The sequence below is a fragment of the Borostomias antarcticus genome (assembly GCF_949987555.1).
Source record: "Borostomias antarcticus genome assembly, chromosome: 2".
NCBI classification, from domain to species: Eukaryota; Metazoa; Chordata; class Actinopteri; order Stomiiformes; family Stomiidae; genus Borostomias; species Borostomias antarcticus.
Window position 1 is genome coordinate 5,848,165 of NC_140235.1, and position 23,827 is coordinate 5,871,991.

At 46.7% G+C, this 23,827-nt stretch overlaps 1 protein-coding gene across 1 annotated transcript in view; it reads left to right on the forward strand.

Annotated features, from left to right (window-relative positions):
- The window catches only part of ccdc88ab (coiled-coil domain containing 88Ab), a gene marked incomplete at both ends in the record, with an annotated part of 76,009 nt that overhangs the window by 35,757 nt on the left and 16,425 nt on the right, over positions 1-23,827 (forward strand). The window contains 12 exons of the mRNA XM_084461562.1: positions 15,030-15,111; positions 15,837-15,995; positions 16,196-16,342; positions 16,701-16,845; positions 17,451-17,635; positions 19,045-19,182; positions 19,649-19,963; positions 20,303-20,596; positions 21,096-21,278; positions 21,982-22,260; positions 22,836-22,960; positions 23,167-23,305. Of these exons, the coding sequence (XP_084317688.1) occupies positions 15,030-15,111; positions 15,837-15,995; positions 16,196-16,342; positions 16,701-16,845; positions 17,451-17,635; positions 19,045-19,182; positions 19,649-19,963; positions 20,303-20,596; positions 21,096-21,278; positions 21,982-22,260; positions 22,836-22,960; positions 23,167-23,305 (2,191 nt within the window). The remainder of the gene's footprint in view (positions 1-15,029; positions 15,112-15,836; positions 15,996-16,195; positions 16,343-16,700; positions 16,846-17,450; positions 17,636-19,044; positions 19,183-19,648; positions 19,964-20,302; positions 20,597-21,095; positions 21,279-21,981; positions 22,261-22,835; positions 22,961-23,166; positions 23,306-23,827) is intronic.

Here is a 23,827-nt window from a genome sequence, read left to right on the forward strand (position 1 = left end):
CGGGTTGATTTCGACTCGGCTCTATTTTTTGGAATGCGGCTGCCGACACGGCAATCCAACTTGGATTAATGCATGTGATTTCCTGCAATGCCTGTCTATTAAATATATGTAAAAGTAAGCTAATCATTAAAAGTTAAACATTTTTATTCCCATCTCTTCCATGTCCTTGTTGTGTCGTTTAGGCCTATTGTTTTGCTAAAATGTAGGCTAGCCTACATCTATTTTATTAACGGTTATTTTAGTCTACCCAGCTGTATTACAATAGAGGAGAAAATAATTGCCGAGGTGCAGAAATATCCAATGCTATGACCCCATGTCCAAACATTACAAAAGACAACATAAGAGACCGGTGCTGGCGAGAGATTGGTGAAATCGTGGGATTATCAGGTAAAGTACTCACTATGCTGGGCAGTTTTGAGTCTTGACCATGATAACTTGATAGAGTAAAATTAGCTAGTGTTAGCTAGTTGGACTGGTGATAACTGGTGACAAGTTTGAAAAGTATCTTTAGCCACGATCATCTTCGCCTACATTCATCGTATGGAGATAGTGCTAGTAGAAACAGCACCAGTCACCAGGTCTGCGTTCAGCCCCGACAATATGTAGCTAACGTTAGCAAAACGTTTATTGAAACAGATCAGGTGGTGGATTGAATCACTGCTGATTGGGTTAAAGTGGGAACCGTAACAAAACGGTGCACACAGGTTTATAGATTAAATATGGCCCAGGTGCAGGCTGTGTCTATATGGTAGGCTATACCAGACTGCCCTCTAGTGGTGCCTACTGTACAGAATAAAATAACGTTATAACTACTATAATATTTTCTATGTGTAAAATAAGTATGAGTAGCCTACAGGTACATTGGAATTCTTGTTATCGCTTGTCCTTACAGTGTCAGTACAAACCAGTTCCTCAGTCCAGTCCTAGGTACTCCACTAGACGTAAAGGTTCCCAAACGGACAATTAACATTACTATCTGTAATCTATCAGTATCATCCTCATCTACTTATCCCATCCCTTCCCTACTTATCCCATCCCATGACTGTTTGTGTCCATGACATAGTCAGTGCAATTAAATAACATGGGTGTGTTATGTACATAGCTATAATAAATAATCCTGGGGTTGAACTATGACCAAAAAACTAAACTGCTAAATCAATATTCCTTCCATAGTAACATAACTGTAGTCATGTTCATTTTGAATAAAAAATGGCATGAGTGCATGGATTTATATAATGAATTTATTGTTTAGTAATACTACTACTGCTGGTGGTGGTGGTGGTGTGTGTGTGTGTGTGAGAGAGAGAGAGAGAGAGAGAGTGTGTGTGTGTGTGTGTGTGTGTGTGTGTGTCTGTCTGTAGTGGTGAGGGAGGGGTGAGGGGGGATTGGTTTGGTTACACCCTTCCATCCCCCAGTACAGACTGCCCTCTGGGGAGCTGAAGAAAGCAGTCAGCTTGTCACAGAGGTGCCAGGTGGTATAGGCTGGTGAGGACTGCATTACATTTACATTACATTACAATCATTTAGCAGACACTTTTATCCAAAGCGACTAACAATAATTGCATTTAACGTAGGAAAAGCCAATGTACTACTATTTGCCAGAACTCACAAGTGCATCTTCTCTCTAAAACAAGTGACTAAGAGCATGATCTAGTGCTGAAGGCAAAGTTCAAGAATAGCAATCTAAAGTACAGTGCAATACAATACAATACAATAAAATACAATAAGTGCTTAGGAGGGAAGATTGTTGTAGTACTTCTTGAAGAGATGAGTTTTGAGCCTGCGACGAAAGATGGGCAGCGACTCTGCTGTCCTGAGATCAGTGGGCAGTTCATTCCACCACTGCGGGGCCAGGACAGAGAAGAGCCATGACCGTGTCGATCGACCGCAGGGGCCTCGGAGTGACGGGGCAACCAGTCGCCCCGAGGTAGCAGAGCGTAGCGGTCGGGAGGGGGTGTAGGGTTTGACCATGGCCTGGAGGTAGGAGGGGGCTGTTCCTTTCATTGCCCTGTAGGTTAGCGCCAGAGTTTTAAACTGGATGCGAGCCGCTACAGGGAGCCAGTGTAGGGAACGGAGGAGGGAAGTTGTGTGGGAGAACTTGGGGTGGTTGAACACCAGGCGAGCAGCAGCTTTCTGGACAAGTTCCGGAGGTTTAATGGCTGACGCCGGGGCCACAGCGAGGAGGGAGTTGCAGTAGTCAAAGCGGGAGATGACCAGGGCCTGGATGAGTACCTGCACCGTTTCATCAGTGAGGAAAGGGCGAATCCTCCTGATGTTGTAGAGCATGAATCTTGAATTGAGCTTGAGGTGATGTGTCGTCATCCACTCAGAGATGTCAGCCAAACACCCAGCTATGCGTGTCTCCACTGCCTGGTGGTATAGGCTGGTGAGGAGGACTGCCAGGTGGTATAGGCTGGTGAGGGGGACTGCCTGATGGTATAGGCTGGTGAGGAGAGCCAGATAGTATTAATGGGTTTCAAATGTAGTCCTAGACCTGCCATGTTGGGACCCAACACAGGTGTTTCAAATGAATTAATTAGTTCTACTGCATAGGATTCTATGCAGTAGAGCCAATCAGATAAATTGAAACACCTGTGTTGGTCCCCAATATGGCAGGTCTAGGACTACATTTGAAACCCATGAATAGACTGGTGAGGAGGACTGCCAGTTGGTGTAGGCTGGAGAGGAGGGCTTGGTTTGCCTACACCCATCCTGCCAGGCCAAACTGCCCTATGGGGAGCCGAAGTATGCAGCCAGCTTGTCACGGAGAATGTAGGCATCCCTGGGTCCTCTGTTACACAAGTATCTGTTTTGCTCAAGGAAAAGGGACAAAACAATATCAATAGTAAATATCTAGCTTGTGTGGGAGAAAGGTTGTATGTGTCTTAATAAAATCAAGAATAATATTACCTGCATATAGGCTACACTGCTAAAATGTTGTAGGTATATGGCATTATGTGGCATGCTCATTATACTTGGATATCTTATACATAGCCTAATTTGCCTACTAACATTTGTTAACTATGTTCTTACTGTTGCCAACTTGAAAACAAACACACCAACTGCGGTTGGTGCATATTACTAATGTCTACACCAGATGTTCTTGTTAGCTACAATGTTTTTCCTACTTGAAAACAGACACTCAAACACTGCGGTTGATGCATAGCCAAACGTTAGGCTACATATTAGCCTACTAACGTCTGTTAACTATGTAGCACTAGCTACGTTATGAGTGCCAGATACAATGTTTTGCCATAAAATGTTGCCTGCTAGAAAAACGTGGTGCATAGCACAACATACCTGTACTAACGTCTGTTAACTACGTTATGTTACATAACATACATACATAAGGTCCGTTAACTATGTTATCTAGGCTAACGTTAGCACAATATTGTGAGTGCCAGATAGGCTAGCTACAATGTTTTGCCACAATGTTGCCTACTGAAACGGACACAAAAACGGTTATGTGACTGATACAGCATCAAAGTAATTGTTTCTAAAAGATACAAAATCACTTAGTGATTTTACAATCACAATAGCTTAGCTACTATCACCATTATTTTATTGAAGAAATTATAAGATTAACTTACCCATTGCGAGGTTGTTGGACATTTGTCATTGTCTGATCAACTGGGATTTATTTTTATTTTTAAAGTGCACTAGAATGCGTCGAATGTCGCAGCCTGTGTGCGGGGCTAGCCGGACACGCCGTCGTGCGCCGTCGTGCGCCGTCGTACGACATCGTGGCGGATGCGGTCTGCGGGGGGCTTAAAGCCCCCCGCAGACCGCATCCGCCACGATGTCGTACGACGGCGCACGACGGCGCGTCCAGCTAGCCCCGCACACAGGCTGCGACATTCGACGCATTCTAGTGCACTTAAAAAAATTAAAAAAAATCCCAGTTGATCAGACAATGACAAATGTCCAACAACCTCGCAATGGGTAAGTTAATCTTATAATTTCTTCAATAAAATAATGGTGATAGTAGCTAAGCTATTGTGATTGTAAAATCACTAAGTGATTTTGTATCTTTTAGAAACAATTACTTTGATGCTGTATCAGTCACATAACCGTTTTTGTGTCTGTTTCAGTAGGCAACATTGTGGCAAAACATTGTAGCTAGCCTATCTGGCACTCGCAATGTTGTGCTAACGTTAGACTAGATAACATAGTTAACGGACCTTATGTATGTATGTTATGTAACATAACGTAGTTAACAGACGTTAGTACAGGTATGTTGTGTTATGCACCAACCGCAGTGTTTGAGTGTGTTTTCAAGCAGGCAACATTTTATGGCAAAACATTGTATCTGGCACTCATAACGTAGCTAGTGCTACATAGTTAACAGACGTTAGTAGGCTAATATGTAGCCTAACGTTTGGCTATGCATCAACCGCAGTGTTTGAGTGTCTGTTTTCAAGTAAGAAAAACATTGTAGCTAACAAGAACATCTGGTGTAGACATTAGTAATATGCACCAACCGCAGTTGCTGTGTTTGTTTTCAAGTTGGCAACAGTAAGAACATAGTTAACAAATGTTAGTAGGCAAATTAGGCTATGTATAAGATATCCAAGTATAATGAACATGCCACAAATATACCTACAACATTTTAGCAGTGTAGCCTATATGCAGGTAATATTATTCTTGATTTTATTAAGACACATACAACCTTTCTCCCACACAAGCTAAATATTTACTATTGATATTGTTTTGTCCCTTTTCCTTGAGCAAAACAGATACTTGTGTAACAGAGGACCCAGGGATGCCTCTCCGTGACAAGCTGGCTGCATACTTCAGCTCCCCATAGGGCAGTTTGGCCTGGCAGGATGGGTGTAGGCAAACCAAGCCCTCCTCTCCAGCCTACACCAACTGGCAGTCCTCCTCACCAGTCTATACCACCTGGCAGTCCCCCTCACCAGTCTATACCACCTGGCAGTCCTCCTCACCAGCCTATACCACCTGGCAGTCCTCCTCACCAGTCTATTCATGGGTTTCAAATGTAGTCCTAGACCTGCCATATTGGGGACCAACACAGGTGTTTCAATTTATCTGATTGGCTCTACTGCATAGAATCCTATGCAGTAGAACTAATTAATTCATTTGAAACACCTGTGTTGGGTCCCCAACATGGCAGGTCTAGGACTACATTTGAAACCTATTAATACTATCTGGCTCTCCTCACCAGCCTATACCATCAGGCAGTCCTCCTCACCAGCCTATACCACCTGGCAGTCCTCCTCACCAGCCTATACCACCTGGCAGTCCTCCTCACCAGCCTATACCACCAGGCAGTGGAGACACGCATAGCTGGGTGTTTGGCTGACATCTCTGAGTGGATGACGACACATCACCTCAAGCTCAATCTGGACAAGACTGAGATGCTGTTCCTCCCGGGGAAGGGCTGCCCGCACCGGGACCTGGCCATCACCATTGAAGACACAGTGGTGACCCCGACTCGGACTGCGAGGAATCTGGGTGTGACCCTAGATAACCAACTGTCGTCTTCCGCACATGTCACACGCTCCTGCAGATTCATGCTCTACAACATCAGGAGGATTCGCCCTTTCCTCACTGATGAAACGGTGCAGGTACTCATCCAGGCCCTGGTCATCTCCCACCTTGACTACTGCAACTCCCTCCTCACTGAGGCCCCGGCGTCAGCCATTAAACCTCTGGAACTTGTCCAGAAAGCTGCTGCTCGCCTGGTGTTCAACCACCCCAAGTTCTCCCACACAACTTCCCTCCTCCATTCCCTACACTGGCTCCCTGTAGCGGCTCGCATCCAGTTTAAAACTCTGGCGCTAACCTACAGGGCAATGAAAGGAACAGCCCCCTCCTACCTCCAGGCCATGATCAAACCCTACACCCCCTCCCGACCGCTACGCTCTGCTACCTCAGGGCGACTGGTTGCCCCGTCACTCCGAGGCCCCTGCGGTCGATCGACACGGTCATGGCTCTTCTCTGTCCTGGCCCCGCAGTGGTGGAATGAACTGCCCACTGATGTCAGGACAGAAGAGTCGCTGCCCATCTTTCGTCGCAGGCTCAAAACTCATCTCTTCAAGAAGTACTACAACAATCTTCCCTCCTAAGCACTTATTGTATGTTATTGTATTGTATTGTATTGCACTGTACTTTAGATTGCTATTCTTGAACTTTGCCTTCAGCACTAGATTATGCTCTTAGTCACTTGTTTTAGAGAGAAGATGCACTTGTGAGTTCTGGCAAGTAGTAGTACATTGGCTTTTCCTACGTTAAATGCAATTATTGTTAGTCGCTTTGGATAAAAGTGTCTGCTAAATGATTGTAATGTAATGTAAATGTAATGCAGTCCTCACCAGCCTATACCACCTGGCACCTCTGTGACAAGCTGACTGCTTTCTTCAGCTCCCCAGAGGGCAGTCTGTACTGGGGGATGGAAGGGTGTGACCAAACCAATCCCCCCTCACCCCTCCCTCACCACTACAGACACACACACACACACACACACACACACACACACACACTCTCTCTCTCACACACACACACACACACACACACACACCACCACCAACACAACCAGCAGTAGTAGTATTATTAAACAATAAATTAATTATATAAATCCATGCACTCATGCCATTTTTTATTCAAAATGAACATGACTACAGTTATGCTACTATGGAAGGAATATTGATTTAGCAGTTTAGTTTTTTGGTCATAGTTCAACCCCAGGATTATTTATTATAGCTATGAACATAACACACCCATGTTATTTAATTGCACTGACTATGTCATGGACACAAACAGTCATGGGATGGGATAAGTAGGGAAGGGATGGGGTAAGTAGATGAGGATCATACTGATAGATTACAGATAGTAATGTAAATTGTCCGTTTGGGAACCTTTACGTCTAGTGGAGTACCTAGGACTGGACTGAGGAACTGGTTGGTACTGACACTGTAAGGACAAGCGATTACAAGAATTCCAATGTACCTGTAGGCTACTCATACTTATTTTACACATAGCAAATATTATAATAGTTATAACGTTATTTTATTCTGTACAGTAGGCACCACTAGAGGGCAGTCTGGTATAGCCTACCATATAGACACAGCCTGCACCTGGGCCATATTTAATCTATAAACCTGTGTGCACCGTTTTGTTACGGTTCCCACTTTAACCCAATCAGCAGAGTGATTCAATCCACCACCTGATCTGTTTCAATAAACGTTTTGCTAACGTTAGCTACATTTTGTCGGGGCTGAACGCAGACCTGGTGACTGGTGCTGTTTCTACAAGCACTATCTCCATACGATGAATGTAGGCGAAGATGATCGTGGCTAAAGATACTTTTCAAACTTGTCACCAGTTATCACCAGTTCAACTAGCTAACACTAGCTAATTTTACTCTATCAAGTTATCATGGTCAAGACTCAAGACTGCCCAGCATAGTGAGTAGGCCTACTTTACCTGATAATCCCACGATTTCACCAATCTCTCGCCAGCACCGGTCTCTTATGTTGTCTTTTGTAATGTTTGGACATGGGGTCATAGCATTGGATATTTCTGCACCTCGGCAATTATTTTCTCCTCTATTGTAATACAGCTGGGTAGACTAAAATAACCGTTAATAAAATAGATGTAGGCTAGCCTACATTTTAGCAAAACAATAGGCCTAAACGACACAACAAGGACATGGAAGAGATGGGAATAAAAATGTTTAACTTTTAATGATTAGCTTACTTTTACATATATTTAATAGACAGGCATTGCAGGAAATCACATGCATTAATCCAAGTTGGATTGCCACATGTCGGCAGCCGCATTCCAAAAAATAGAGCCGAGTCGAAATCAACCCGGGGCGACATTGTCGGCAGCTGTCGGCACGCCGCCGGTGTGCGGGCTTCCATAGGAAACAATGGGAGCTATTTATTTGGAACGTCGTTTTGTGTCGTGTCGTGGCGGTGGCGGATGCGGTCTGCGGGGGGCTTTAGGGACATGGGCCTTTATGCTCTGTCTTAATGGTGCTGTTCCCTTCTCATGATAGATAACATTACCTGGTTTGCTGTGGAAGTTTGAGATGGATTTATATGACTGTCACTTCCTTCAATATTAATTATAGTATTTATTACTTATATCTTGGTCATGGTAGTTATTATTTACAGTCATCCATATCATCTTACAATTATGAGCTAGTTAAAAGTGCCTTGCTCAAGAGCACAATGGTAGGCAATGATTGATGGGGAATCACTCGTCAAGTGGCCTGGCTCGGTCTTGAACCGGTCAGATGCTCTTAATCACTGGGCTACGTGTTCTATGTCCATTAGACACCACTGGGCTAACTACCACACCCTATTATAAATACTATCCTGTAGCTGTCCATTATGCAGCAAAATGTGTGTGTTTTTGTGTGTGTGTGTGTGTCCATTATGCAGCAAAATGTGTGTGTGTGTGTGTGTGTGTGTGTCCATTATGCAGCAAAATGTGTGTGTGTGTGTGTGTCCATTATGCAGCAAAATGTGTGTGTGTGTGTGTGTGTGTGTGGCAGACATTGTGTAGCCTGGCACCACATAGGGTCCAGCCTGCCTGCTATCTCCCTGGCAGCGCTCTCATCTGTCCTTGCTGTCTCTCGCTCCCCTTACCCCCTGGCTAGCCAGTCCCCTAGCTGGCTAGCTTGCGCCGGGTTGGGCGGATTCTCTCTCTCCTCTCTCTCTCTCCTGTCAAGCCACCTGACATTAGCTAGCTAGCCACAGTTGGCTACTTGCTAACGTTACCCCCTCTCTGTGGACTAATATGGACTATTGAGGCTTGCCAGACTGTGGGTGAGTGCGATCTATTTTATCAGGACTGGTGATATATTCGGATGAATGGAACTGTGCTTTCAGTGTATAGGTTGCTCTGTTTGGACTATCAATCAATCAATCAAAGCTTTATTTGTATAGCGCATTTCATACCCAGAGGCAACACAATGCGCTTTACAGAGAGGTGGGCAAACGACCCACCTCTACATATTCCAGAGGGAAGCAAAAAAACAGTTATCACCCGGGGGCCAGATAAGTGAGCTGTAAAAATTCTTCCCTGACCCCTCTCAACAAGGCGATCGAGCAAGCTCCAGGAGTATGTTTGTCTACCGGCTAAGAACATTTATAAAGCAATACATTACATTAAATTACATTTCAGAGTGAGAGAGGCTAAAAGCATCATAGGAGAGAGAACATTCTACGGACATACTACGACATCCACAGCAGACTAAGTATAGCTTAGTGGTCTACGTGTTCTATGTCCATTAGACACCACTTGGCTACCTACCACACCCTATTATAAATACTATCCTGTAGGTGGCCATTATGCAGCAAAATGTGAGTGTGAGTATGTGTGTGTTTGTGTGTGTGGGGCAGACAGTGTGTAGCCTGGCACCACATAGGGTGATTTTAATATGAGTGTGTGTGTGTGTGTGTGTGTGTGTGTGTGTGTGTGTGTGTGTGTGTGTGTGTGTGTGGCAGAGAGTGTGTAGCCTGGCACCACATAGGGTGATTTTAATGTGACTCAGAGCTGCTACGCTGCCGTGTGGCTCAGAGTTTGTAGCTCTGTAGCTGGTTTGTGGCTCTGTAGCAGGGTTTGTACCACCTTTCCTTCGCCTGCTCTGCGACTGCTGCCGCTCCGCTCCTCCATGCTACTGGTCTCTGATCCATCTGCTTCCTCTACCTGCTATCCCCTTAGCAGCGCTGCTCTCTCGCCATGCCCAGCCCCTTCCCTGACTAGCTAACCCGCTAGCCAGCCTCTCCCCTCAGCCCCAGGCTAATTCTCCCGCTAGTCCGGCTAGCCTGCCTCTCCCCCGCCCCTGGCTAGCTAGCCCGCTAGTCAGCTTCGCCCCCTGCCCCAGTCCTTGGCTAGCTAACCCGCTAGCCAGCCTCTCCCCTCTGCCCCAGGCTAACTAGCCCACTAGTCAGCTTCGCCCCCTGCCCCAGTCCTTGGCTAGCTAAGCCAGCCCGCAGCTCAGATCCCAACTCCTTTTGGAAAACAGTGAAAAAACTTGAGAACAAGCCGTCATCCCTCCCCCCCATCGCTCAGAGCGAACAATCTCATCACAGATAAGAACGCCATGACTGATATCTTTAACGGTCACTTCATAAAATCTGGCTTTGTCTTTGAGTCGCTAAATTCTGCATGTACATCAGAGAACAGTCTGTCCCCAGGTCCTTCTGTATTACCTTCAGTTACCCATAGTCCTTCAGTTTGCCCCCCCCAACCCCCATGCCCCCCCCCCTAGTTTCTCCCTCCATCCTGTTTCAGAGGGGGAGGTTCTTAGGGAACTGTCAGCGCTAGACCCCAAAAAATCTGCTGGGCCCGATGAGATTGCTGCATTTTTTGTTAAAACTGCGGCCCCCATCATTGCAGCTCCTTTGGCAGAGCTTTTCAACCTCTCCCTCCATACGGCTGAAATACCTGCAGACTGGAAGGAAGCAATTGTGCTTCCCTCGATTAAGGGCGGTGAGCAATCTGACCCTAATAATTACAGGCCTATTTCCATCTTGCCCTGCGTGTCCAAGGTATTTGAGAAACTTGTGAACAAACAGCTTACAGACTATCTGGACGTGTATGGCATCTTATCCGGGGTGCAGTCTGTTTTTTGCGCTCGGTATGGGTGCACTACAGCTACCCTAAATGTTCTAAATGACATTACATCTGCTTTAGATGCCAAACAACACTGTGCTACAATATTCATTGACCTTGCCAAAGCTTTTGACACTGTTGACCACACCATTCTTATCAGCAGGCTGATCAGTATTGGGGTCACAAATTACTCACCGGCATGGTTTTCTCACTATCTTTCCCATCGGGTGCAACACGTAAGGTTTGATAACTCTGTCTCACACCCCTCCCAGTCACCAAGGGTGTCCCTCAAGGTTCCATACTTGGTCCTACCCTGTTTTCCATCTACATCAATAACATACCACTGGCTGCAGGCAACTCACTCATTCATCTTTATGCCGACGACACAATTCTTTATGCCACAGGCCCTTCGCCCACCACTGTTCAATCCACTCTCCAGGATGGCTTCCTCCAGGTACAACATGCCTTTACCCAACTCAAACTGTCACTAAATACATCTAAGACAAAGGCCATGTGGTTCCACCGGAAGGGTGCTCCATCCCCTTCACCGTTAAACATCACTACCTCTGAGGGAGCCATCCTGGATCACGTCACCACCTATAAATACCTGGGCATCTGCTTAGACTCCACTCTGGTTAGACTCCACTCTATCTTTTTCACACCACATCTCAAAGCTACAGTCTAAGGTCAAGGCCAAACTAGGGTTCCTCTACAAAAATGGTTCCTCCTTCACCTCTTCTGCCAAACTCATCAATATGACCATCCTCCCACACTTGACTTTGGTGACACAATATACAGGTCTGCATGTAAGGGCACACTCTCCAAACTCGACACTCTTTACCACTCTGCTATCCGCTTTGCCACAAACGGCCCCTTCAGCATGCACCACTGCACTCTTTACTCCATGTTAAACTGGCCCTCACTACACACCCGACGCAACATTCACTGGCTCACCCTCATCTATAAGACCCTTCTTCACCGGTCGCCCCCCTACCTGTCTCGCCTGCTGCATCCTCTCCCTGTCACACACAACACCCGGTCCTCTCTCTACATCCAACTGAAAATACCCAACTCCAAATCTTCTCTGGGTCTTGAATCATTCCAGACTGCTGCTGCTTCTGACTGGAATGCTCTGCAAAAGACTCTAAAACTGGACAAATTCATCCCACCTTCAAAAACGCCATCTCACTCACTCTCGCTGATTGGTGTAAATGCTTTTCCAGCATATAACATCCTCCCTCAGTTTGTTTTGCCATTCATTCCACTTGTACTCCTGTTCTGTGTTATGTCTTTAACTGTTTTTTTTAACTATCCTGCGTGTTTGCTGATGTGTTTGCTGCTGTTGTATGATAGAAGAGTTATGCTTAGTTGTATTATATGCTGTACTGTATGTTCCATAGGTATTGTGATGCTTCCATGTATGCTGTCTTTAACTGTCTTTTTAACTGTCTTGCATGTTTGCTGATGATTTGCTGCTGCTGTATGTCTGTGCTGGTGATTGTAATGTAAAATCTCTCGTGATTTAGTGTAAAATAAACACACAGCAATATAAAATATTAACATTTATTCAAAACGAAGCATCATTCCCTCAATTCTGCCGAGCAAAATAGTTCCTCTAACAAAAGGGTTGCCAAGCAACAGATGCATTGGATGGAATGTTCAGTTGTTTTGAAAAAACACAATGATAGGCCTACAATGCATTGGATCAAATGGGAGGCGCTTTAATATTGAAAATGGAATGATCCTAGGTGTGTGTTACAAAGTATTTTAACATGGCTTCCAGCCAATCAGAATCAAGAACCAGAACTAACCGTTGTAAAATAAAGGTTAAATTAAAAATTAAAAAAAACTTCAGCGCCGTCACAGACACCCACACAGGATCAGTACTGATGAGCAGCTTTGGTTCTGGCTGTCAACTCCTATCTTTATCCTGGCCTGCACACACACACACACACACACACACACACACACACACAGGCAGGCATAAACACATACACACAAGCATACACAAAAACACATCTCTATGCAAAGTGATGAAAGTGTGTTTGCCGTTGAGGTGTGGCTGAATGTCTGTTGACAGGAGCCATCATGCTGTGTGATTAGAATGCTCCAAACACCAGAGGTTTGTGCCTGTGTGTGCGTTTCCCCAGTACTTACCAAAAGCATGTGTACTGTAGCAGCTACAGCTGCAGAATATGGATGAGAGGTATTTGATGCTGGAAGCTCCAGCCTGTATATGATTTTAAACAGACGTGTCAGAAGAGAGAGAAACGTTTAGCTTGCTCTGTGATTGATATCACACGTATCAGCATTTTTGTGATGGTACTAGCAATGGTAGACGAGACGCTCCAGGATGGTTGAAAGGTTGAATACTAACAATGACCAAACATAGCAAACACAGCAAAGGGTTTGGGTCTGAAGGTTGATTGAGTGACCACATCCTCCTGTGATGGAGAAGAGTGATCTGTGTGTGAAGGGTCAACCCCGACTCTAGAAATTGTTCAGTGATGAGAGTTACATACGATTGTTACATTGACGAAGGGATCATTAATGGGGTGTATCCCACTAGCAGTAAACAGTTGGACTGTAAAATCATCACTCCTGGAAACCTTTGACTGGCAAATTTGTTGTCTTGTCACGCAAATTTTCCCCTGTAGTCATTCTGATTAAAAGGCAAGTTAATGCATTTGAGAATTGAGGCTTCCCGTTTTTGTGAACAAATGTCTTCCCTCTGTCTGCACTGATCTATAAAACAAGATATGATCACCTGGGCAGCGTCCTGCTGATGTACTGGTAGGTATTTGTCCTCCTCGCATCTTTTCAAATAAGGTCAAATAGGAAGATGTGGGAGGGGGCGCAGGAAAATGAGAGAAGAAGAGGAAGCTACTCTAGACTATTGGGACGTCACCATAAGGAAGCTACTCTAGACTATTGGGACGTCACCATTACGAAGCTACTCTAGACTATTGAGACGTCACCATAAGGAAGCTACTCTAGACTATTGATACGTCACCATAAGGAAGCTACTCTAGACTATTGAGACGTCACCATAAGGAAGCTACTCTAGACTATTGAGACGTCAGCATAAGGAAGCTACTCTAGACTATTGAGATGTCACCATAACGAAGCTACTCTAGACTATTGAGATGTCACCATAAGGAAGCTACTCTAGACTTGAGACGTCACCATAAGGAAGCTACTCTAGACTATTGAGATGTCACCATAAGGAAGCTACTCTAGACTATTGAGACGTCACCATAAGGAAGCTACTCTAGACTATTGAGACGTCACCATAAGGAAGCTACTCTAGACTATTGAGACGTCACCATAAGGAAGCTACTCTAGACTATCGAGACGTCACCATAAGGAAGCTACTCTAGACTATTGGGACGTTGGAATCTGACCGTCAGATGTTCAGTGGTGTGGGCTGGCAGGCAGGAGAACGTCCCTCCAGCTCTGCAAAGCACCGTGAAGCGGTCTGGCTCCACACTGGGAACCTGCAGGGCTGGGCCCTGGTCACTCCTACCACAAGCCCCGGCCTGTACCTCTCTTTTTATCCAACTATCTGTCTGTCTGTGCGTCTACCTGTCTGTCTGTCTACCTGTCTATCTGTCTGGCTTTGTGTGTGTGCGTGTGTCGGCTGGTACGGGCCACTTACTCAAGATAAGATGTTATCTGGATTCAAAGTAGTGTGCAACGAAGAGAGCAGAGGAGGGGGGAGCCATAGCCGGTTTAGACAGTTGGGAGATTTGCATGGTGCCAGGAGCCGGTCATGGGGTCGTTAGAATGACGTTAGTCCTGTCGTGTGTATTAGGTTCAGTTGAGCTGTTCAAGTCGTGCTGAGGAAAGACTTGTTTTGTCATGGTTGAGGAGGAAAGACTTGTTTTGTCATGGTTCAGGTCAGGAATAACACAGGAAGCCTCTTGTTTTCTCCCACAAGATCAGTGGCCCCTTGAGAAGACAAATATACACTTCGCAAAATAGAAACTAGTGTTTTGATGAGAACAGAAAGACAATGTACTGTGTAAACTTTGATTGCCTGATATATAATTTTGCTTACCATTTACACACACACACACACACACACACACACACACACACGGGGGTAAACGGGTGTATTCCAGGGCCGAGTAAGGTAGGACAGAGCAGGCCATGGTCGTCTGCCCAGAGGGTTAACATCTTGTTTCATGTTAACCAAAGAGGGGGGAAGTTGTTCACACCTGGGTCTTCGTTCTATACGGCTCATGCAGGAAAATTGGAAACAAATGTTGATGTGAGGCAGTGAATTTGTAAACAAGGCTGATATCAACTGAGTACATATGGGAATGAGTGCTTACACAGACGTGTGCTCTCTCTCTCTCTCTCTCTCTTTCTCTCTCTCTCTCTCTCTCTTTCTCCCTCCCTCTCTCTCTCTCTCTCTCCATCTGTCTCTCTGTCAGAGAGGAGAAGAGTGAGCAGCTGCTGGACTGCCGACAGGAGCAGGAGAACATGGAAACAGAACTCAAGAGGATTCAACAGGAGGTACATGACTGAGCACCTTACTGGGTCACAGCACGGAGAAACGGATGTCACCTCCGTCATCTCAAACAGTGGACGGATGGGATGGGTGTTTGAACCGTGTCACCCAGAATCATATCAATCCTTACCTAAACACCGGGGCTCTCCAGCTATACTATCATGCCACACACACACAGGCATCCCCACACTGGCATACCCTGGCACACACACATCCTGATGGCGCCCAATCTAGACTCACCACCTTACAGACCTAGGGGGCCCCTGGGCTGCCCTCGGCGCTTTCGAACACATCAAATCATCTCCCTCCCCTTATTTTGGATTCTTATCCTTTAAGCTAATACACGTAACTAATGACTGGCCCAGCGACTGTATATGTAGTTGCGCAACCCCACAGGATGTTGGAAAATATCAGATTTTATTTATAGTTCTCTGTAAACAAGGCTAGCTGATCCTGGGAGCAGACGCCTTTTCATGTAAGGTCATATGAAATCCTCCATGGCAGCAGATTTCTGGGTTAATGAACCCACTGACTTAACCGTAGCCTCAGGGTGTGTTTGTGCTTGAGTGTGTCAGTGGGTGTGCACGCATTGTGCCAGAAAATGGGCCTACCCCCAGACTTTACATTTTTATGTGGATGTCTGTGTGTGTTTGTGTGTGAGAAATACACATCTATCATAAACATATGTGTGTTCGTAACATGGTGCGTGTGTCTCGCGTGCGCCCACCAGAGCCAGCAGCTGCTGTCGGACGCGCGGTCAGCGAGGGCGTACCGCGACGAGCTGGACGCTCTGAGGGAGAAGGCGGTCCGCGTGGACAAGCTGGAGAGCGAGGTGGGACGATACAAGGAGAGGCTCCACGACATCGAGTTCTACAGGGCCAGAGTTGAGGTACGCCACACACACACACACACACTTAATAAAGTTTCTAGAACTTGAGCGGTCTTGACTGCGGTCATGGTCACTGTAACGGGTCATGGCGTGGTCACGCCGGTTAATATGTATTTCGGAGCGGAGGGCGGTTAGCCGCTGACTGTGGTCGCGGTGGTTGTGTTGTGGCTGCAGAGGTTAACGTGGTGGTTGTCTTGTAGGAGCTGAAGGAGGACAACCAGGTTCTGCTGGAGACCAAGTCCATGCTGGAGGACCAGCTGGAGGGAACCAGGGCTCGCTCAGACAAGCTCCACGAGCTGGAGAAGGAGAGCCTGCAGCTCAAGTCCAAGATCCACGACATGGAGATGGTGAGGGAGAGGGAGGGAGGGAAGGAGAGAGGGAGGGAGAGGGAGAGAGGGTGGGGCGGGGGGCCTTCATGTTGATATGAATGTTTGAAAAGGGGGATCATTTCCAAGTCAGTGTTTGAAAGTCAGCTTCTCATATTGTGCAACCACACCCGTTGTAATTACCATCGTTAATGTACAGTAATACGTGTAGATTAATATACATTGGCAACTTGAAAGATGTGTGAAAAAGAAAGTTATGCCGCTGGTCCGTGAATTGGGATTGCATACTGACTGCACCTTTAGTATTTGTGTCCCTGTATGTAATTTTCTCTATGTGGACATTAAAGTGTGTGTGTGTGTGTGTGTTTGTGTCCATCAGGAGCGAGACATGGACAGGAAGCGTATCGAGGAGCTGATGGAGGAGAACCTGGTTCTGGAGATGGCCCAGAAGCAGAGCATGGACGAGTCCCTCCACCTGGGCTGGGAGCTGGAGCAGCTCTCCAAGACCCCCGACATCACTGAGGGTGAGGGAGCTGTGTGTGTGTGTGGGGGGGGAGGGGTGCGGTGGGAGGGGTAGGGTGACACCCTGGGGCCTAGTTGGTGGAGGGTAGCCTGGAAGCAATGTGTCTAACACTGGGGCTCTATTCACTATCCCTTAACCACCTAGCTCCTGGTCACCTAGCTCCTAGCCTCTTAGCTCCTGGCCGCCCATCTCCTTACCCCCTAAGCTCCTGGCCTCTGTCCCTGCCTCTAGGCCCTGGGCCTCCCCATGCGACAGCTTGGCCAGGGCTTATTAACACTTGGTTTAGTCCTGTAATTAATATCTAAAGTCTGCAGGAGCTGGATAATCTCTGGGTCACCAGTATGGGCACCGTTAATGGGCTTTGATGGGCTTGGATCTGGATAAACCTCTGTTTGTTTATCTACTTTTGAACAAAAGCACTGCTATTATTAGTTTAAAGCCCTGCAAACAAAAACCTGGGTTGAGTTGATGACGATTTACCATGTCAATTCATTGTGTTGCGGTTTTAGCTCCTACAGGAGTAGATAAAGCTGTGAGTGAATACACAGTTGACTTCGTTCTAACATTCTTATACGACTCCATTTTGTGCTTCCTGCGTCCGTCCAGTCCCCCAGAAGTCCCTCGGACACGAGGTGAACGAGCTGACATCCAGCCGCCTGCTGAAGCTGGAGAAGGAGAACCAGACACTCCTCAACACCGTGGAGCAGCTGAGGGCCTCGGCCGACGCCCACGGGGACACGCCCTCGCGCCTGCTCAGAGCCAATCAGGAGAACCAGAGGCTCATCCAAAGGGTTGGTGCAGATGTCCTACACACCTGTTTCTCACGCGCCCGCTTTGCTTTTTAGGCTCGGAACTTACCTGTCCGTCGTCTACTGTACCCGTCTACTGTACCCGTCTACTGTACCTGTCCACCTGCACCTGTCACCTTCTCTGGTCCTCTATCAGTAGCATCTATACCTTTGTCCTGTTCTACCTCTACCCTGAAGCCTACACTCATCCTCATACTGGTGACGCGATCCCTTCAACACACCCCAAATCTGCCCACCACCCAGGGTTCCCAAAGAGTCCCTTTTTTTACCCACCAATAGCAGTATTTCACTCTGACACCCTGCTCTCGGGCCTCTCAGTTCAGAGAGAGAGAGAGAGAAGGGGGGAGCTGAAAGAAACGCACTCAATCCTGGAGCCCGTTCCCTATTCTTAAACCAGTCTTGACACCTAAAACGCCCTTCGCTAAGCTATCGCTCTCCGCTATTTTCGGTTGGATAAGCCTCTCTCTGTTCTGACAATAAAAAAGCATGAAAATGTGGCTCCCGGACACAAAGGGAGCAGGATAGGTGTTAAAAACCACCGCCGGGTTTGAAAAGTTCATTGAAAGAGCACATTGAGAAGAGAATCCATGCTGGATCACTCGTAACAATAGCCGCAGTTAAAATGTCTCTCTTCAGACGAGCAGCCAGTCTAAACCCTTTTTTCTCGGAAGCTGCTTTGGCAGAATTAGGTGCTTGTGAGTTGATCTTTGATTGCCAATCAGCCTGCCTTTTAAAGAATTTACCCAGCGATGTGTGCTCATGCATGCTCATGTGTGTTTCTAAATAGGGTCTGTTGTTTGTGTGTGTGTGTGTGTGTGTGTGTGTGTGGGGGGGGGGAGGTTGTTTGTGCCACAGCGTGTAGGTCTTTGATGTTTGTGCCATGGTGGGGGGTATGTGTGTATCACTTTCAAGCAGAGGGAGACAAGAGAAGGATAAAACAGCTGCTGAGAAAGGCCCAGCGATTTAGTGATCATCCAGACCCCCTTCCTCCTCCCTCTAGTGTCCTTCTGCTAATTATCCTTCTCTTTACTCCCGAGGCCCCAGCCCTCGCCTGCAGGAGCTACAGGGGAGATGAGAATGCTAGTGGAGAGCTGACCCACCATTTAACTACCAGGCTCAATATTTGAAAGAGCTGATCCTGACAATGTGTTTCCTCTGGCTCAGTATGGGTTATTGTTTAGCTCTTAGTTACAGTGTGTTTAACACAAAAAGGCTCGGGTTGTCATGGTAAGTGAATGTATATCCTGATATATTTCTGTGTGTGTGCGTGGGTGTGTGTGTGTGTGTGGGTGTGTGCGTGTGTGTGTGTGTGTATGTGCGTATGTGCGTGTGCGTGCGTGCGTGTGTGTGCGCGTGTGCGTGTGTGTGCGTGTGTGTGTGCGTGTGTGTAGCTGCAGCAGCTGGAGAGTGAGCTGAACACAGACAGGGAGAGTGTTCGCAGTGCAGAAAGCCTCAGCACCGACCTGATGAAGGAGAAAGCCCTGCTGGAGAAAACACTGGACACATTGAGGGAGAACTCTGAGAGACAGGTACACACACACACACAGTCATTCATTCATTCATTCATACACATCACTCATACACAAGAATAGCCATTAGATTGACGTTGGCAGAATTTGATTGAATCTTGTTTCAGGAAGGCTTAAATGACATTAGGGTTAATTTGAGTTCAGACCCTGGCAGCCCATGATGGACAGATTGAGTTTCCCAATTGAGAGCAGTCTTTCACCAGTTAGGGTTAGGAAATCCGTGCTGGTATGGAACTTGAACAGCAGACAGGCAGACCCACAGACACACACACAGAGAACTTCATTTTATTTAGTTTACAGACTGCTTTCATAACGGCAAACTGGGCCACATTTGATTTAGGGTGACCCCAATAGAGCTCAGAAAGACCCAGTAGAGACTACAGACACCCCCTCACACACACACACACACACGCACACACAGTTCCCGCGCTCACCCTCACACCCCCTCGACGTCGACCTCCCCCAGATGAAGGGTCTGGAGCAGGAGAACGAGCACCTCAACCAGACCATCTCGTCGCTGCGCCAGCGGTGCCAGGTGGGCGCCGAGGCGCGGGTCAAAGACGTGGAGAAGGAGAACCGCGTCCTCCACGAGTCCATCCGGGAGACCAGCTCCAAGCTCAACAAGCTGGAGTTTGAGAGGAAGCAGCTGCGCAAGGACCTGGAGCTGTCCAAGGACAGGGGGGAGAGGGCGGAGGAGCTGGAGGTGCAGGTCCAGAGGCTGGAGAGAGAGAACGAGAGCCTGCAGAAACGGGTGGCCAGCCTGGGCATAACCTGCGAGAAGGTGGGCCTCTGCCGTCTACGGCCCTGGCGCCTGGGATTTAATCGTATTCATTTAAGCATATTAAGCGTATTTTTATGCGGCCATTTTGGTCAGGTGTTGCTTGAAAAAAGAGTTCTTTGATCTCAAGCTTCTTTACCTGGTTAAATAAAATTACAAAATGATAAACAACTCTATATTGTCCTATATGGATACAAATACCAGGAGATAGAACACCTAGTGTGTGTCATAACTTGGGCCTATTGGTCACCAGTGTGTGTGATCACATACTGACCACCAGAGTTCTCCTCTCTCTCTCTCTCTCTCTCTCTCTCTCTCTCTCTCTCTCTCTCTCTCTCTCAGGTGGCCGCCCTGGAGAAGGAGAACTCGGAGCTGGAGGCGGAAGGCCGTCGGCTGAAGAAGAAGGTGGACGGCCTGAGGAACACCTCTTTCCAGCTGGAGGCCCTGGAGAAGGAGAACGCCCAGCTGGACGAGGAGAACCTGGATCTGCGGCGGGCTGCGGAGGGCCTGAGGTCGGCGGGGGCCAAGGCCGCCCAGCTGGAGCTGGAGAACAGGGAGCTGGAGAGCGAGAGGAGCCATCTGAAACGCAGCCTGGAGCTGCTCAAGGCTTCCTCCAAGAAGTCCGAGAGGCTGGAGGTGAGGATGGGGATTGCGACGGTGATGGTGATGATCCTAGTGATGATTCATGACAATGAAGATTGTGATGATGGGATGATCCTAGTGATGATTCATGACAATGATGATGGTGATGATTGGATGATCCTTGTGTTGATTCATGACAATGATGATGGCGATGATTGGATGATCCTTGTGATGATTCATGACAATGATAATAGTGATGATGGGATTATCCTAGTGATGATTCATGACGATGATGGTGATGATGGGATGGTCCTAGTGTTGATTCATGACTGTGATGATGGGATGATCCTAGTGATGATTCATGACAATGAAGATGGTGATGATGGGATGATCCTAGTGATGATTCATGACAATGAAGATGGTGATGATGGGATGATCCTAGTGATGATTCATGACAATGAAGATGGTGATGATGGGATGGTGCGACTGTTAATTCATGACAGTGGTGGTGATGATGATGATGATAATGACGATTACCATCATCCCCTTTCAGGTGAGCTACCAGGGTCTGGACACCGAGAACCAGCGTCTCCAGAAGGCTCTGGAGAACAGCAGCAGGAAGATCTCACAGCTGGAGGCGGAGCTCCAGGATGTGGAGGCGGAGAACCAGAGCCTGCAGCGCAGCCTGGAGGAGCTGAAGATCTCCAGCAAACGCCTGGAGCAGCTGGAGCAGGAGGTACGCCAGGCGGCTGATTCCACAGCAGACCTACAGATGAGGCACCCTGTCTGTAATCAACGTCTTGTTTCGAGTGTACAGTTAACTTACACACAGCCTGGTAAACCAGACTCATCGCAAACATTTTTTGATGTTTTCTCTATGAGTCTGGACTTTTCGCCTGCCCAGAGCAATTTGAGTTTTCCCAGAAAATAGGGCACCGATCAGGAGACTGCATTTAACTGCTGTTCTGCCCCCAGTCCCTGATTGGTTCCCGTAGATGATGAAACGAAATACAGGAGTACACTAGTAGTAGAACAGTAATGGCAGCTCCCGAAGCAATGAGCGGTAACGTTAACGTTAGAAGAATAAGCACAGCCATAAATGAAGTTATTGCAGAAATTGACTCAATAACAAGAATTAAAGAAAAGCAAGAGTGCACTAGCAGAGTTTCTCAGCAGAAAATATGTTTTTTGCCAGGCTAACTTACACAAAGAGTATGTTTAAAAAGCAGGCACATTTCACAACTTCAATATCATGTTCTATTCTGTTTGATTCAGTTTTATTTTATTTACTATCGTAGCTATCCGTCTCAATGTTGCTGTGAAACGAATAGCTGAATAAGGGCCATAACTCAACCACAAAATCAACACCTGAAATGTGGGATTTAAGAACAATCAAATGAATCCTCTCTCCGTCCATCCCTCGATCATCCCTCCATCAGAACCAGACGCTGGAGCAGGAGAGCTCCCAGCTGGAGAAGGACAAGAAGCAGCTGGAGAAGGAGAACAAGCGCCTGCGCCAGCAGGCCGAGATCAGGGACTCCAAGCTGGACGACAGCAACCAGCGCCTCTCCCAGGTGGAGAAGGAGAACCGCTCGCTGGGCAAGGAGATGATCTTCTTCAAAGACTCCTGCACCCGCGTGAAGGACCTGGAGAAGGAGACCAAGGAGCTGGTCAAACTGGCCACCATCGACAAGAGGACCCTGTCCACGCTCCGAGAGGTGGGCGACGTGTGATGATGCTACAGTAGCTTAGGCCTCTGAGGGAACAATGCATATAGCAGACCTGCAAACGTGTCACCTTTTGGCTACAGTCACCTTTTTTATGTTAACCATGGTAGTTTCAGTGAATCTAGAGGGTGTAAGTTTTGTATGTCGTCACCTTTTTCACTACTCCAGAGTTTGCAGGTCTGATATAGCCTCTTGTTCACCTTGGGTAAGGCAAGGCAAGGTTATTTGTATAGCACATTTCAGCAAGCAGGCAATTCAAAGTGCTTTACATGAGACATTAAAAGCATCAAGACAAAGTGCAACACATAAAAGGGTAACTGCTTCAAGGCATTCTCGTGGTAGGAATGATCCATGTAAGGGGTGAGACGGAGCATTATGATCCATGTAAGGGGTAAGACCACGGAGACGGAGCATTATGGTGTGACTTTGCTTCACTCACTTGGCCGGAACTCCACTCTTCCATTATGACCATAAAACTGGATTATTGATTAATTTATAATGGAATAGAGGTCATAATCGTGTGTGTGTGTGTGTGTGCGCGTGTGTGCGTGTGCGTGTGTGTACAGGAATTGGTGAGTGAGAAACTGAAGACTCAGCAGATGAACAATGATTTGGAGAAACTGACTCACGAGCTGGAGAAGATAGGACTGAACAAGGAGGGACTGTTGCATGATGAGCAAAGCTCAGACAGGTGACACACACACACACACACACAGACTAAACTTAATATTACATTAAGATAAACCCCCAGTCATGATTCTATAATTATAAAGTGAAGTTAAATGTAGATTGAAAGATACTCTACCACCTAATAGTCAATGAAAAACTGCCTTTTTGGTGATTAATGCTGCCGATTCTTGATACTGTTGTGTTAAACGGTGATAAATATATGTTTAGATACAAACTGCTAGAGTCCAAGCTGGAGTCTACTCTGAAGTCCTCCCTGGAGATCAAGGAGGAGAAGATCGCTGCACTTGAGGCCAGATTGCAAGAGTCCTCTAATCTCAACCAGCAGCTACGCCAGGAACTCAAAACGGTCAGTACCCAAGCCGGTGTGCCTTGCTCAAGAGTATAATGTCAGTATTAGTACTCAAATCCTAACCGGAACCCTAAGTAACACTATTCAGTATCTAGGGGGAAACTTAAAGGTATAATATGTAATATGTGGATTATTTCCCCCATCTTGTGTCTAAAGATAAGAACTGCAACAACACAACTTATTGGTTGCCAAAATGCCAGAGAATGCACTGTGTCAGTCATACTGTGATAAGATCTTCACTCTGAGAGGAACATACTGTTACACTAATCAGTAATCACAATCAAGTATTTCAGAGTGCCATGTAATAAATTATGTTAGATGCTGTAGTGTGCAGATAACGTTAGGTCTGGCTATGCAGATTCCAAGAAAGATGGCTAGTTAGCTAGCTTACCGGTCTAGTAGAAAAGTAGCCATGTCACCATGCGACTTTATCCCATGAAACTCCATAAACTCCGTCCAACGATCAAAGGCTGGCCCGATATTTATCCGACTTTTGCTCCTTCTTCGGTCACTGAGCTT